Source organism: Phyllobates terribilis, unplaced genomic scaffold (assembly GCF_046119375.1).
Source record: "Phyllobates terribilis strain yellow unplaced genomic scaffold, ASM4611937v1 Scaffold_4__5_contigs__length_816908805, whole genome shotgun sequence".
In the NCBI taxonomy this organism is placed as follows: domain Eukaryota; kingdom Metazoa; phylum Chordata; class Amphibia; order Anura; family Dendrobatidae; genus Phyllobates; species Phyllobates terribilis.
The window spans coordinates 427643337-427661239 of record NW_027362764.1 but is presented as its reverse complement, the minus strand read 5'-3'; the positions used below and the strand labels follow the sequence as shown (position 1 = coordinate 427661239).

Sequence of the window (17903 nt, the reverse complement as noted above, 5' to 3'; positions counted from 1 at the left end):
TCGCATGGGTGCTAAGCCTTGCATAGCCTGGGCATTTTTTCAGATCGATAAAGATGACCCAACTCGTGTTATCTGTAACATTTGTCAGCAAAAGCTAAGTAGAGGCCAAAAAATACATAGTTTGAGTACTTCATGCTTGAACCGGCACATGGACATGAAGCATAAGTTGCAGTGGGAAGCTCAGTGTGCTACAATGCGGCCTAGCCGGCCGGGCCAACCACCGTCTGCCATATCTTGTGCATCCGCGGCCTCTTCATCCTCTGTGACTGGGGGGACAGCAGTCACACCTGTTTTGGGGCGCAGACCTGCCACCTCTTTACCCGCAACAGCCAGCGTGATTGGCAGGTCATCATTTTCTTTGGAGGTGGTAACACCAGCTGGTGTTGAGCGCTGTCCAACATCGATAGCACCACCTTTGGATCAAGGCAACCTAACATGTCCGCCTGCATCTTCCTCACAGACCGGCAGTTTGCCGGGACACCCTTATCATCCCCGTCTAAGCACAATAGCCAGCCCTCGGTCCCTCAGATGTGGACAAGTAAAAGACCATTTCCTCCTAGCCATGAGAAAGCTAAGAGATTGAATTTCACCATCTGCAAGCTCTTGGCTACAGAAATGCTGCCTTTCCGCCTGGTGAACACAGAGGATTTTCGAGACCTTATGTCCATCGCAGTGCCCCAGTACCAGATGCCCAGTCGGCACTACTTCTCAAAGAAAGGTGTGCCTGCGCTCCACCAGCATGTCGCACACAACATCACCGCATCTTTGAGAAACTCTGTGTGTGACAGGGTGCATTTCACCACAGACACTTGGACGAGTAGGCATGGACAGGGGCGTTACATGTCGCTGACTGTGCACTGTGTAACTATGGTGACAGCAGGACAAGGGGCTGCTGTCCAAGTCTTGCCATCCCCACGAGTTGTGCGTCAATCCTCTTTATGTCAAAGTTCCTCCACTGCTTCTGCCTCCTCAACCTCCTCTCGGTCTTCCACCTGCACCCAAAGCCTGTCTGGTCATGCCACAAGCTTTCTAACTGCGCAGAAGGGATCCTGCACACCTCCTTACTTTGCTGGCAGTAAGGCTCAACGTCATCAGGTGGTTTTTACTTTGAAATGTCTGGGAAATGTGAGTCACACAGCTGAGGAGTTGTGGTCAGCTCTGGAGAACCAATTTCATGAATGGTTGTCTCCACTGGACCTGAAACCAGGGAAGGCCGTGTGCGACAATGCTGCAAACCTGGGTGCGGCCCTTCGCCGGGGCAATGTCACACACGTGCCTTGTATGGCTCACGTGTTGAACCTGGTTGTCCAGCAATTTTTAGCCCTCTATCCCAGACTAGATGGCCTTCTGCAGAGGGCACGGTCGCTGTGTGCCCACTTCCGCCGTTCGCATCCCGCAGCTCAGCGACTTACATCTCTACAGAAGTCGTTGGGCCTGCCACTACACCGGCTAAAATGCGATGTGCCTACCCAGTGGAATTCAACTCTGCACATGTTGCAGCGACTGTGGCAGCACCGACAAGCCCTGGTGCAATACGTTCTGACGTATAGCCTGGGCCAACGAGATCCGGAGGTGGGGCAAATCACGCTGGAGGAGTGGTCTCAGATCAGGGACCTATGCACCCTTCTGCACAGTTTTGAAATGGCGACGAAGATGTTTAGTGCTGACGATGCCATTATCAGCATGACTATTCCGGTGATTTACATGCTGGAGCACATGTTAAACAGAATTCGGAGTCAGGTGGTGGCACAAGAGGAGGTGGAGGAAGTAGAGGAGGAGGAGTTGTATGCGGAAGGGCTAACATCTGCAAGGTCCAGACGGTCGGCAGCACCAAGGCAGCAGGCATGTGAGGGTGGGGGAGATGGTTTTACCAGGGCGCATGGTAGCAGCCAAACTAGTGAGGAAGGTGCAGGAGCCCAGGAAGTAGTGGAGGACGAACTGATGGAAGACTCATCAGATGAGGGAGACCTTGATCACATTTCTGTTGTGCGAGGTTGGGGGGAGAGGACAGAAGAAGGAAGCATGATTGTTACCTCGCCACCAACACAACAGGGACTTGGTGCTCCTAATGTGCAACACACATGAGTGCCTTCTTGCTGCACTACCTGCAACATGACCCTCGAATTGTGAGAATTAGAAATAATCCTGACTACTGGGTTGCCACACTGTTAGATCCCCGGTACAAAAGTAAATTTGCAGAAATTATTCCTGCCATAGAAAGGGATGCACGCATGCAGGAGTATCAGCAGAGACTGTTGCAGAATCTTACATGTGCTTTTCCACAAAACACCAGTGGTGCACATAGTGAATCTCACAGTTCCAACTTGCCAACCATGGGACCGTCAAGTGTTCAGCACTCAAACCGTAACAGAACCACAGTATCTGCTGGTAACATCAATTTTGCGGAATCATTTCACCACTTTTTTAGCCCATCCTTTGCAAGGCCACAGGAGACAAGAAGTCTGACAAATAGTCAACGCCTAGAGACGATGGTACAGGAGTATCTCCAAGTAAACATTGAAGCTATGACTGTGTCACTGGACACTTGCTCTTTTTGGGCTTCCAATCTGGATAAATGGCCAGAGCTAGCCACTTACGCCTTGTAGATCTTGTCATGCCCCGCAGCCAGCGTTCTGTCTGAACGTGTGTTCAGCGCTGCTGGTGGTGTGCTGACAGATAAGCGCACGCGGCTCTCCACTGATAATGTAGACAGACTCACGTTCATAAAGATGAACAAATCATGGATCCGAAACGACTTTTCTACCCCTGTGTCATCCTGGGGAGAGTAAAAGCTTGATGATTGGTTAAAATCACCCTACCAACCATTTTAAGCTTTCAAATTACTAATCATGTTTATTTGTATCTTGACTGGAAAATAATTTGGGCTTTGTAGCAGTGTGCAACACTGATCCTATTAGCCCATCTATACTAAGCTCCACCAGATTTAAAATTAAAAATAATTTTTAGCTGCATCTAGCCCGGAAAATAATTTTGGGGCTCCGAGATGCGCAAGACACATAAGTGCCTTCTTGCTGCACTACCTGCAACATGACCCTCATATTGTCAGAATTCGAAGTAATCATGACTAATGGGTTGCCACACTCTTAGATCCGCCAAACTTTTCGATCAACCTTTTCATTTTAATAAAGACCAAAAAAATGGTCATTTTTGAAATTATAAGCATTAGCAGGTTATTAGAAACTGAAATCAAACAGTTTTCAACTCAAAACTTTATTCTAGGTGATGTTACATTTTCACATAGGACCCCTTGTTCGAAAGGAGCTTCTGAACTCTCTCGTCCATTGAATTTGTCAGGTTTTGGATGGTTTCTGCTTCAATTGTTTTGCATGAGGACAGAATACCATCCCAGAGCTGTTGCTTAGATGTGAACTGCCTCCCGCCATCATAGACACTCCTTTTGATGATGCTCCAGAGGTTCTGAATGGGGTAGAGGTCAGGGGAGCATGGGGGTCACACCATAAGTTTGTCCCCTTTTATGCCCATATCAGCCAGAGATGCAGATGTTTTATGTGCAGCATGAGATGGTGCATTATCATGCAAAAAAATGATCTTGCTGTGAAATACATGGTTCTTCTTCTTGAACCATGGCAGGAAGTGCTGTTTGAGAAAATCCACATACATTATGGAGTTCATCTTTAGCGCCTTCAGGGATCCTAAAGGGGCCGACAATCTCTCTCCCCATGATTCCAGCCCAAAACATTACTGCAACTCCTCCTTGTTGGCGCTGTAGCCGTGTTTGCGTGGGGTGTCCATCAACCAGCCATCCTCCACTCCATCCATCTGGACCATCGAGCGCTGCACGGCACTCATCCGTGAACAAAACAGTTTTGAAATCAGTCTTCATGTAATGTTTGGCCCACTGGAGCCATTTCTGCTGTGTGAAGTGGATAGAGGAGGTCGACAGGATGGCATATGCACAGCTGCAAACCTCTGAAGGACCCTGCATCTTGTTGTTCGGGGGACGTTGGAGGCACCAGCAGCTTCAAAAACTTGTCTGCTGCTATGACAAGGCTTTTTTGCCGCTGCTCTTTTAACCTGACGTAATTGCCTGTAGGAAAGAGTCCTCAATTTGCCCTTATCAGCACGCACACGTGTGTACTGTGAATCAGCTACATACTTCTTGATTGCCAAGACACTTCATCCTGATCATCGCACAATGTTGATTGTAGTCATGCCTTGACCTAAACACTCCACAATTTGTTGCTTCTCAGCAGCCGACACATCCTTTTTCTTTCCCATTTTGGCAGAAAATGTAGGCTGCTTAATAATGCGAGACAGTCTTCTTAAGTAGTCTTGCCTTTCATTGGACACACCTGCCAAACTAATTAGCACAGGTGTCTGCAATTGCTTACAGTGATATAAAGAGCCCTGACACACATCACCATCAATGAGTTTAACTGACAAACAAACAAATTCTTCCCTTATCACTCCTAAACACTTTTTGCATAATAATTTGGAACACAGTGTGCATGTGCTTTTCCACAAAACACCAGTGGTTCACGTAGTGAATCTTACAGTTCTAACTTGCCAACCGTGGTCTGTATGGAGTTGTTCAATAAAGGGCCCAAAATTAAGATAACATAGATGGGAGAGGTCTCTATGAATAGGAATTCCTAAGTATTTGATACCCTGTGAGGCCCAGGCAAAGGGAAAGTTGGACTGGATGGAATCCTATATGGATTTGGGGAGGGAGACATCGAGGGCCTCAGACTTCGCTGCATTGATTTTAAAATTTGACCATATAACAAAGTGATCTATTTCAGCCATAACAGCATGGATGGATATATGTGATTGAGTGATATATACTAGGACATCATCAGCAAATAGAGAGCACTTGTACTCGGTGCCTCCCACCTCAATCCACCTAATATTGGGGTTATGGCGAATTGATGAGAGCAGGTGCTCCATCACTAGGATGTATAAGAGAGGGGACAGAGGACATCCCTGCCTTGTCCTATTGGTGATTGTGAAAGGTGATGAAAATGTTCTGATGCACCCCCTGGGCCTTGGGACACCCGTAGCCGGACCCTTTTTGGTGGATGCTGGTGGTTGTAGTCTTCGTGGCGGTGACCCGGTTCCGTGGCTCAGGGTGGTCAAACCAGTGGCGGAACTATTTATGTGGTTTTGATGTTTAAATGTCCGACTACGCCACCCGTGGATTGCGGTCAGAGTGAACCGCCGCTGCAGGGCAGACCGCTGAGGCTGGTGTTGTGGGTGCAGCAGAGCGTAGCATAACTCCCCACGGGAGGAGTATAGCCTCAGGGCAGTGTATGCGGAGGATGGGGGTGATGGTGCAGGGCAGCAGCAGTAACGACACGGAGTCAGTGATGCAGTCCAGGGCCTTTACTCACAGTTCTTATTATCCAGACCATGTCTGCAGGTAACGGCTGCCCACGTCGTACTGTGCTCACCAGGTGAGGGGCTCAGACAGCTCCCAGATAACTTTGGAGCGCTTCACAGGACCCCCTTTGTGTGTCCTTTGTCTGGCCTTTCTTACCAACCCTTCCGTCCGGCTGCCTCGGGCCTCCTTTTGGTAAACTTGGTGCCAGTTTCCCTGACCCTATGTGCTGCCCTCCTAGCGGGTGTAGCGAGGGGCTGCGCCACATAAAATGTCACAGCCTCCGGTTTCTAGCTGAGGGTCGTTTCCTGCCTCCACTAGTTTCGGGGACCGGTCTCCCCCTTTGGCCTGACCCCTCCATGCAGGTGGATTCGGGCGTGCGGTGGCGACTCGCCCGTCCGCACCCCTGGGATCCCTTCGTTCCTCGTTCCTGGAGCCTTCTCCGCTCCTCTTCCTTCCTTCTCCCTCTTCCAGGCCTGGGCCTCTGTTACTAGGCCCGCCTCCGGAGCAGAGCTCATGCAGAGCCCCTGCTCCCTGCCACTTCTGCTCAGACTTCTCTGCACTGAACTAAGATGGTGTCCACCTTTTATACTCCCTTCTCAATGCACCCAGGAACTGCTTCCTCCCTGCTCCTGCACTACAGGGTTCCCCTTCCTCAGTGTTCCCTCCCCCCACTCCAGCCAGGGATAGGGACTGTCGTGCCCTTCTCAGGGGCATATTGGTCGCCCTGCCCCACGGCAATGTGGTGTAATGCATGCAGGTGTCGGGTCCTGATCCACACTCCATCCTTACCTGAGAGTGAGATATCACACCTCTGGGTGAGGTGCAATACCTCTGTAGCAACCGAGCCCTCAGGGTGCTACAGTTCCATTTATCTTCAGCCTAGGTGACGTATTGCGATACAGGGCCGTGATTTTGGCTATAAAAGGGTCCCCTACCCCAAGCTTTTTAAGAGAATCATATATGGCGTGCCAGGAGACTCTATGGAATGCTTTCTCAGCATCCAACGAGAGTATCTAATTACAAATTTTTAACTGCATCTAGCCCAGGAAATACTTTGTGCCTAGTAGCAGTGTCTGCTAGTCAGCGGATTATCCCGGCTGTTAAGCTAGCTACACCACCTGTAGTTTGGACACTTAATTTTTTCAAAGGAAATGCTTCGGGACCACGGGATACTCAGTGAAGAGCATCAGGAGGCACCCCAAGGAATAGGGGCTGGGACTGGCAGTAGGATGCCTTGCGGTGGACAGCCGAGCTCGATCCTTATAAAAGCTTTTTAACTGCAGCAGCTTTAGTGGACGCTACTGGAGCTGGAATTACGCGGCTGCTGGCATGAGACTTGCCCTCCAATAGATCCTTGTAAATGGATTTAAAGTGTATTCATTCAAATTAGAGAGACAATTTAAATTAAAAAGCTTAGAGCTGCCTCCACCACAGGGGGGCTCGCTCGACCCACCAGCGGACAGGCACCAGTATTGGGAGAGGGAGGCTGGCCGTCAGGGTTCACCGCGGCTCTGGCACAAACCCGGCGACACGGAGGTGGCACGGGCAGGAGCGGACTGAACGTGTCGGCTTCTCACTTTTTGGATTTTAGAAGGGCATGACATGCCTATATCTGTGTCTCCCCTCCTTTTACTCCTCCACCTCTTTTCTTTTCTCATGACTATATGTACTTGTCACTTTTCCATGTGTTAGTTGTGTCTTCTGAGCAGTTTGTCAGCTTTTGGACACCTTTGAAGGTGTTTTCTATGTGTTTCTATGTGTTTTTGTTTGCCTGCCATTGGTTTTAACGGTGTTCGAAGGTGTTCGACGAACAGTTCGACGAACAGTTCGGCGAACACACGGGTGTTCGACGAACCGAACCGAACTGGAAAACTACGGGGGTGGCTCAACACTACTCCTGGGCTCATGCCCCTAAGATCGGAGCCCATCTTGGGGTCAAACGTGCCAAAAAGTCCCTTCAATGGTCCTATTGGTGGCCCCGGTGGCGCCAGGATGTTAAGGAATATGTTCTTGCGTGTGCCTTCTGTGCGAGAGATAAATCTTCTCGTCAAAGTCCAGCTGGCTTTCTCCACCCATTACCCATGGCAGACTCCACAGATAGAGAGTCGGTTGACACTCTTCGTCGTCCTGCTCCCATATTCTATCCAGGCAACAGAGTGTGGCTCTTGGCTCGCAATACTAGATTATGCGGGAGATCTGCTAAGTTTTCTCCTCGCTTTATTGGTCCGTTCAAAATTTTGGCCCAGGTAAACTCTGTAATGTACCGGTTACAGTTACCATGACACCTGAGGAGTCACGACACTTTCCATGTGTCGCTTCTTAGACCCGTTCACCTGTCAAAACTCGCTGAACCCCAACCTGCACAGACAACAGGGGTGATAATCTCGAGCTGCAGGCTATTATGGGGTCTAAGATCGTTCGTGGGAAAAAAGAGTACCCTGTACACCGGAGGGGTCATGGATCTAAGGATCTTCCCTGTGAACCGTTGGACCACATTCATGCTCCCCTGCTCGTTGAGGAAAATGAGCGTCAAGTGGAGGGGGATGTTAGAAGGGGGGATAATGTTAGGCGTCGGGCTGTTGCTGGATTCAAAATAGGTCTAGAACCTTCTGTGGTCTCCCCTTCCGGTCCAGCCAGGGCTGACGCTGCTCAGCATCATCATCAGCCTAAACACCTAGCTGGTCAACGAGATGTACAGGTTGTCTCTTAGGTATTTGTGCCTAGCAATGTTAAGCATAGGTTGCGGAGGGAGACAGGGCTGTTGGAGCCTAAGTCCAAGATTCTCGGTACTGAGCATGCCCGTGACATGGCGGACCGTGATTGGTGGTTCGGTAGTCAGCTGTTCCGGTGACCTGGCACTGCCTGATTGGTCGCGGGTGACGCCACCAATAGTGCGAAGGTGGGCAGGGCTTAGTCTTTAAAAGACCCACCCACAAACATGGCGGCGCGCTCTGATCATTGAGCAGTGATCCTGTTGTGTGGACGACTGTGTTCCACGTGTAGTTTCCATAGGCAGGTGTAGTTGAAATAGGCAGGCTAGTGGAAATAGGCAGGTAGCTTCGTCTAGCAGTCTGGCTCAGCCAAAGGGGTCGCCTAACACCCCAAGCAGCCTGCAGACATCCTATTCACAGTTATTGCCTGTCAGCCACGTGGAGTAGTACCCTTCAGTCCGGTAGCACGCTGGCTGGAGGCACGTGTATCCGTCAGCGTAGTCACACACGCATCCTAGCGCCGCCAGTGTAGTTCCTGTGCTGTAACAGGACTACAGATAGTTTTTTGCCGCATATCTCTCGTGTTGCTAACAGAGATAGTGCGAAATCCTATTCCCATTCCAGTGTACTTTAACACGGAGGGGATTGATATTCAGTTAGTTTTTTCCTTCACACCCAGAAGGTGTTCGGCAGCAGTCCATCAGGCTGTATCGCGGACCCCGGGTTCGGTTGCGTTCCATTATAATAAAGTCTGCAACCATCCCCTTAACAGGTACTCTCTAGTAAAATGACTGAGACCATGACACAAAGCTGTCGGACTCCATTGTATTTGACATTCGTGTTTGCTATGTGATGAATAATTGTACTGCATACTTCTACTTTTGTGTTCCTATAGTAAAAACGTTCAGAATTCCTAACACACGTGTGAACATAACCTTGGTTCTTGCTCTATCGATCTTGCCATCACTAGGAGAAAAAAATCCTTCTGTAGCTCCTATGCAGTAAAAAGGAATTACTTACCTCTTCCATGTAATAGCAACAGACAACCAACAATTTTGCAAGAATCAGGAAACAATGGTCAGTACTAAACAAGTGGAGAACAGTGATTTAGTATTTAGGAAGACGACGAACCATTTACATTGATGGTAAACAAATACTGTCTATTCAAGTGAATAGGAGACAAACTGCAGTGGTCACTAAACAAGGGATGGAGCTGTAGTGTTCTGCTCAATACGTTGCTTACATCCAGCCACTTCTGGTTTAGGTAACAACTGATTGATGGAGGTACCAGAAGTCATACCGCCACCGATCTCATATGGATGCACTATGCTAAATATAGGTAACTGATTTGTCAGTCTCATTTGATATGTGAGTTTAACAATTGTACCCATCTGAAGGGTTTGGAATTGTTAACATTTTCATTTCTGAAAACACAAAGCTTAGAGGAATAGAATTAATAAAAGGTTTTGCACAGCATGTGGGTCATTGTGAAAGACCACTAGTGGTTCAGTTTAGTCATTAGTGCTGAAATATTTTAATAAAAAAAATATACATTATGATTAAAAATTGGATGCTTACATGTTTCAACTACTATTGAATGTCCACAAAATACTAATGTGCTAACTTTTTAAATATTTACTGGGCTCTCAAACTCTCACAGAGCTTTCAGTTCATTTATAGTAACTATTATGGTCATAAATTAATCACCACCTTGATTTGTCCATGGAAGAAACATCATCAGTGGGGAACCTTAATATAAGAGACATTCAAGCAAAAGCAAAACCAAAGAAATGAGCTGGAACACATGTTGGTATAAATGCAATGTGTTTGTGCACATTCACACTATGGTCATTAACAGACAGAACTTAGGATAAAAACAAAATGAGCAAATACCCTGCAGTAAGTAAATAAATAGCAATAGTACATGTAAATAACATAAGGTACTTAGTAGACACTATTTTGTTCAAAAGAGTGTAAAAGTCGTCCCACCACAACAAGGTATACCCAATCAAAATAGATCCCAATTCTTCTAGTTCACGACGCTATGTGCTAGCAGGCCTCAAAATGGACGAGGGTAGAACAGGACCCAGACCTGAGTGTTTTGCTTCTTTGCATGGAAATAATGTTCAAGTGATTACCAGCTGTTGAAACATATTGGGGTCAGAAATCCCCTTAAATAAATGTTCTAGTTTACTAAATATGGGCAATAATCATACATGGATAAAGAGATAATTAGATACTCCTATGCTACGATTCTACACGTAAAAGTCAATAATGGACAGTTATTACAGAATGGATTGAAGTAGAAAAGTGTTCTTGCTTTGCATTGTGCACATATGATTCATGCATTTAGAGTCCATAAAATGTATTGCACAATGACAGAGATAATCTTCACAATTATATGATTCCTCACAAAACCATCAGCAGCGCAGTACATACAAATATTCGCTGTGTGATCTGCCATGTTATTTTTGATACTTCATTAGATACCATTACCACTGTCAGAATCAAAATCTATATCTGTTGTTACCCAACATGTGATGATGGTGTCACCTGTCTTCAACAGCAGTTTCCTTGTAGAATATGCTGTAGGTGGCTGGTAAAAGATAATTTCATGTATTTCTCTCATGCATATTTCATGAAATTCAAAAAGTGTAGGTGTATTTTTGCTGTCATGTATTCCATCATGATTGCCATGTCTACACAACCAGAATGTCGAAGGATTAAGAATTCTTACTGTTAGGACAGTACAATGCATTTCTCAAAGTGCAGTAATAAATATATTGAAATTATAAAAAAAAATTAGACCTTAAAGAGGTTTCTGAAAACCATTGTACCTTGTCTAAAAAAACAAATTTGCTGTCACCGGCTCCAGCACTGTTTCTCTGCCGCTGCTTCAGCTGTCATCTACTGCAGCACTGTGATCATGTCGACAATGGGTGTGCGTATGTCCGTATTTGCGGTCCTTAAAAAACGGACCTCATATGGATATACAAAACAACCGTGTGAAGTGGACCTTACTTTGGTATTTCTGAATCCGTTCTACCCTGTTTTTTTTACCCCAACTAATTTTCTAATTACCAGTGGAAAGTAGTTATAATCGTATATGTTATGCCAGGATTTTTTTTTGCTATCAGTAAACATGCTGAAATCCTGAAAAATAGAGGACTGGAATATGACAAGTCTTGTTAGAACAGTTTGAAACAAGTCTCTGTAAGTGTCTATTATAACGCCTATATTCTCGACCATTGTTGCCTCTAAGATTTGTCCTTTGGAAAAGGTAGAATTAAAATAACGGAATAATGAGATATAGAAGTCCAACAATACTTACTATTAGGATTTAAAATGTTTAAATCTTACTAATTCCAGATAGCACTGTAAAATAGGTTGTTTAGTCTCAGGGTACAAGTCTGCAGTCACTGGATGCGACTGTAGGCTTGTGAATTCTCACAGTATGTGCACTGCTAGCTTGGAGAATTCTCCGGTGCCGGTGCCTGAAGCATGTGGGAACGTGACTACAGATTTGAACCCTAAGGTTGGACAACCCCTTAAAGTACAATGGATCTCCATACCGCTTCTTATTGGCCAGTGCTGAGGCCGCATTTGTTTTCTCTTGACATATTCCTTGAAAAACGAATAGTGGATTTTGGGTTCATTTCGATGCTCTGGTGTCTATAGAGTATAAACAATTGATGTAAAAAAACAAAGTAAATAGTACATAACTGCTGGAACCTGGTCATACAAAGCAGAAGAATAAACAGAATATAGGCCAAAAACAAGTCAATAGTAAATGGTCAGCTTTATAAGTCCCAGACTAGCAGGCGGGAGAGTAGTCAAACAGTTTAGAGTTTAACCAAGTCCACTGATGAGGTAGTGGAGATATTTTAGAAGCAGGGTCAGAAAACAAGACATGTCAGGGCTAAATAGTAATATTTAATACAAAGCACTAAAAGAACAGTATTTGGCACAAAATATATAGCCGAAAGATTTAAATAGCATGTTCAGTGCTCTAATTAGAGGGACAACTGGACTTGGGTTCAGGTCTGGTGACTGTGGAGGCCAGGTCATCTGGCGTAGCACCCCATCACTCTCCTTCTTGGTCAAATAGCCCTTACACAGCCTGGAGGTGTGTTTGGGGTCATTGTCCTGTTGAAAAATAAATGATGGTCCAACTAAACGCAAACAGGATGGAATAGCATGCCGATGCAAGATGCTGTGGTAGCCATGCTGGTTCAGTATGCCTTCAATTTTGAATAAATCCCCAACAGTGTCACCAGCAAAGCACCCCCACACCATCACACCTCCTCCTCCATGCTTCACGGTGGGAACCAGGCATGTAGAATCCATCCGTTCACCCTTTCTGCGTCGCACAAAGACACGGTGGTTGGAACCAAGCATGGAACTCTGTGTGGTATTGACCTGGTCTCTAATCTGAGCTGCAGTTAACCTGCGATTTCTGAGGCTGGTGACTCAGATAAACTTATCCTCAGAAGCAGAGGTGACTCTTGGTCTTCCTTTCCTGGGGCGGTCCTCATGTGAGCCAGTTTCTTTGTAGCGCTTGATGGTTTTTGCAACTGCACTTGGAGACACTTTCAAAGTTTTCCCAATTTTTCGCACTGACTGACCTTCATTTCTTAAAGTAATGATGGCCACTCATTTTTCTTTACTTAGCTGCTTTTTTATTGCCATAATACAAATTCTAACAGTCTATTCAGTAGGACTATCATCTGTGTATCCACCAGACTTCTGCACAACACAACTGATGGTCCCAACCCCATTTATAAGGCAAGAAATCCCACTTATTAAACCTGACAGGGCACTCCTGTGAAGTGAAAACCATTTCCGGTGAATACCTCTTGAAGCTCATCAAGAGAATGCCAAGAGTATGCAAAGCAGTCATCAAAGCAAAAGGTGGCTACTTTGAAGATCCTAGAATATAAGACATATTTTCAGTTGTTTCACACTTTTTTGTTAAGTATATAATTCCACATGTGTTAATTCATAGTTTTGATGCCTTCAGTGTGAATGTACAATTTTCATAGTCATGAAAATACAGAAAAATCTTTAAATGAGAAGGTGTGTCCCAACTTTTGGTCTGTACTGTATATATATTAATTTGAGATAAAAAAAAACATTATTGAGGTGGATCATAGAAAGTACAATGGAATACCATAAGAAGCGTTACCTGTGCTTCATTGATAATATCCATGCTTTTGACTGTGCTGAGGTGATAAGTTTTGGGAAGCACTGGGTGAGTTTGGAGTGCCGCAGCAACTTATTGGGTTAATCAGGTCACTCTATGACAATCAATAAGCTACAGTGTGAACCAGGTAAGGGGATACAGAATGGTTCAAGATCAAAAACAGGGATGCATTTTCTCTCCTTTTTAACCTATATGCAGAAGTATTCATAAGGAAGTTAACCCTAGATGATTTGAATGTTGGGGTGAAAGTAGGTGGAAGAACTATCAACATTCAGAGATATGCAGTGATACAACTCTGCTGACAGAGTGAGAAAGACCTGAGGAAGCTGTTTCAGAAGTTGAAAAAAGAAAGGGGGAAGATGGAATTTTTCCTGAACATCGTGAAGAAAATCACAACTACCACCATTGAGGAAGTCCACCTAAAGATCAACCATGAAGAAATAGAAGCTTTGTCTTTCTTGGGTCCCTCAATGACAATGGCAGTCATATCAAGCTTTGATTAGCACTGGATCATGCAGTGATGGTGAGAAAAGACCAAATATGGTAATGTAAAGATATCTCAGTCACCATCAAACAAAGAATGATCACTGCAATTGTGTTCCCAATTGCGACATATGGCTGTGAGATGTGGGCATGAAAAGAGCTAGAAAAATAATAATCTCACTGGAATGATAAACTGTATGTGAAAATCTAATAGCTCTGAATAGTTCTCTCAAGAGCAGACTTTGGACAAGTAACTCTGCTTAGCAGGTTCCAAAGGAACCCTAGCCTTCACCTTTCAGCCATTACAGAGGGATCTGCAATTACAGCAGGGCCTCTTGAGTTGCATCCACGGAGTAGCTACCAGTGAAGTGAGCTGGCTTGGGATAGTCAACTAGCAGAACCATAAGGATGGAATCGTCCAGCAAATTGCTAGTTAACTCAGTCCAAGGGATATCAAACTAGCTGGGTAAGATAATTGGGAAAAGCAGGAAATAAAGACCAGAGTCAGTCAGATTAAGTAGGATGTGGTACAGCTCCATTGGCCACATCAATGAAGTTGAATACATCTGCTAAGCTACTGAAAAGAATACACATCCATTGTGTCTGGTTGGGTCACACTATAAATACCAGGCATATCACCAGTATCTCTGACTGAAATGAGCCTTGTGATGCCCTCAGCTGTTAGCCATGACATTTCCTCCATCACCAGGTTTGCCTGCAGAATGAATTGTCGGTTATACACAATTTTTATCTTGCTTTCAAAAATTATGTTGCTATACTTTTCAGGCTTCATACTTGCATTGTGGTTATGGCTAAATCTTGCGTGTCTTCTAAGACTTGTAGACTCATCTGGTTATCCTTACCTCATTAATCATCTATCTTATGGTTATAATTATTGGCATCAAAATGCTTTTAATATGTGTATTAATACAGATACTGACTGTTTGACTGTTTTATAAAAAATAAGTCTCCAGCTATATTAAATTTGCTTGGCTTGGCAAGTTTTTCTCTCTTTAATTTAGTGTCAGAAGATGTTTGTTTTCCAGCATTTGACATTTTCTACTTCATGTTATTGTAGAGTCTTGAAGAATACATTGATGCTTTATAATTAAAGGTCATCATTATCTCTTTCTGTCACCAGTGTCACTCACAATCTCTTTTCCTTATCACATGTACATGCTAGGATCAATTATGTACAACTGCAATGACATCCACAGTCATTTTGTGAACATGCAACATAAAGGGTAATGCTTGGCTAAGCAAAACATGAAGGTCATACAGTATGTGATATTGTCATAGACAACAATTTTGAGGCTCCAGCAAATAGGAGCATATACATAAAATAGGAACATAATGAAATTCCCAAGGTTGGGAACAAATCTTCAGTCAATAAATGCATATTTATTTTACTTTTGCTGAATAGACATTTTATGGAACAGCACAGCACACCTAATAACCCTGGTTTAACCTATTAAATCTGCCACCGTTGTTTGTTCATCCGACTTCTTTGTAGCACAACACAATGAAACATGTTGCTGATACGAGCCTGAAAACGCTTGGGAAATTTCAATAAGACTAAGAAGTACACGCTTGGGAAACATTTGTCTTTTCTCTACCTGTATAGAAATTTTATTACATCTATGTACTCACCATAATCTATTGTTCTATCTGGATTATCTGAATAAAGTCGGACTGCTTTTCTCTCATTTGAGCAGAATAAATTTGTGGTTTTTTTATATAGCCACAGGAATTATTACTTGTAATGTCAAAGCTTTAACTTGCTAGTAGTGCATTACTAGTTATAGAATTTTTACTGTGAAATACGCAAGCTTTTGACATTTTTCATCTATTTTATTGTATCTTGTTGAGATAGATAGATATATAGATAGATAGATGGAGATAGATAGGTAGATAATAGATAGATAGGAATGGGATATATATATAGATAGATGGATAGATAGATAGATAGATAGATAGATAGGAGATATAGATAGATAGATAGATAGATAGATAGATAGATAGATAGATAGATAGATAGATAGATAGATAGATAGATTGATAGATAGAAGATAGATATATATAGATGGATAGATAGATACATAGGAATGGGATATATAGATAGGTAGATAGATAGATAGATAGATAGATAGATAGATAGATAGATAGATAGATAGATAGGAATGGGATAGATAGATAGGAGATAGGGATAGATAGATAGATAGATAGATAGATAGATAGATATGAATTGGATAGATAGATAGATAGATAGGATTGGGATAGATAGATAGATAGGAGATAGATATTGATAGATAGAAAGATATGAATGGGATAGATAGATAAATATGAATGGGATAGATAGATAGATAGATAGATAGATAGATAGATAGATAGATAGATAGATAGATAGATAGATAGATAGATAGATAGATAGGTAGATAATAGATAGATAGGAATGGGATAGATAGATAAATTGATAGATGGATAGATAGGTAGATAACAGATAGATAGGAATGGGATATATAGATAGATAGATAGATAATAGATAGATAGGAATGGGATAGATAGATAGATAGATAGATAGATAGATGGATAGAGTGGATAGATAGGTAGATAACAGATAGATAGGAATGGGATAGAGAGATAGATCGATAGATAATAGATAGATAGGAATGGGATAGATAGATGATAGATAGGAATGGGATAGATAAATAGATAGATGATAGATAGATAGATAGATGATAGCTAAATGGATAGATAGATTGATAGATAGGTAGATAATTGATAGATATGAATGGGATAGATAGATAGATAGATAGATAGATAGATAGAAGATAGATATATATAGATGGATAGATAGATACATAGGAATGGGATATATAGATAGGTAGGTAGATAGATAGATAGATAGATAGATAGATAGATAGATAGATAGGAATGGGATAGATAGATAGGAGATAGGGATAGATAGATAGATAGATAGATAGATAGATAGATAGATAGATATGAATTGGATAGATAGATAGATAGATAGATAGATAGGATTGGGATAGATAGATAGATAGGAGATAGATATTGATAGATAGAAAGATATGAATGGGATAGATAGATAAATATGAATGGGATAGATAGATAGATAGATAGATAGATAGATAGATAGATAGATAGATAGATAGATAGGTAGATAATAGATAGATAGGAATGGGATAGATAGATAAATTGATAGATGGATAGATAGGTAGATAACAGATAGATAGGAATGGGATATATAGATAGATAGATAGATAATAGATAGATAGGAATGGGATAGATAGATAGATAGATAGATAGATGGATAGAGTGGATAGATAGGTAGATAACAGATAGATAGGAATGGGATAGAGAGATAGATCGATAGATAATAGATAGATAGGAATGGGATAGATAGATGATAGATAGGAATGGGATAGATAAATAGATAGATGATAGATAGATAGATGATAGCTAAATGGATAGATAGATTGATAGATAGGTAGATAATTGATAGATATGAATGGGATAGATAGATAGATAGATAAATAGATGGATAGATAGATAGATAGATGATAGCTAAATGGATAGATAGATATAGATAAATAGATGATAGATAGATAGATAGATAGATAGATAGATGATAGCTAAATGGATAGATAGATATAGATAAATAGATAGATGATAGATTGATAGATAGATAGATAGATAGATGATAGCTAAATGGATAGATAGATATAGATAAAGAGATAGATGATAGATTGATAGATAGATAGATAGATAGATAGATAGATAGATAGATAGATAGATAGATAGATAGATCGATAGATAGATGATAGCTAAATGGATAGATAGATTGATAGATAGGTACATAATTGATAGATATGAATGGGATAGATAGATGGATAGATAATAGATAGATAGGAATGGGATAGATATATGGATAGATAGAATAGGAATGGGATATATACAGTGGGGGAAATAATTATTTGATCCCTTGCTGTTTTTGTAAGTTTGCCCACTGATAAAGACATGAGCAGTCTATAATTGTAAGGGTAGGTTAATTTTAACATTGAGAGATAGAATATCCAAAAAAAATCAAGAAAATCACGTTGTATAAATTAGATAATTTATTTGC

At 42.6% G+C, this 17903-nt stretch overlaps 2 protein-coding genes across 3 annotated transcripts in view; one reads left to right on the top strand and one right to left on the bottom strand.

The window, feature by feature from the left end:
- LOC141264120 (uncharacterized) overlaps positions 1-13282 on the bottom strand; it is a 42341-nt gene extending 29059 nt beyond the window's left edge. Inside the window, exons 1-2 of the mRNA XM_073676434.1 lie at positions 13259-13282; positions 11525-11745 (exon numbers count right to left, since the gene is read on the bottom strand). Of these exons, the coding sequence (XP_073532535.1) occupies positions 11525-11745; positions 13259-13282 (245 nt within the window). The remainder of the gene's footprint in view (positions 1-11524; positions 11746-13258) is intronic.
- Positions 1-17903, top strand: part of CDH18 (cadherin 18) — a 1254587-nt gene that overhangs the window by 1024539 nt on the left and 212145 nt on the right. The window lies entirely within an intron of this gene.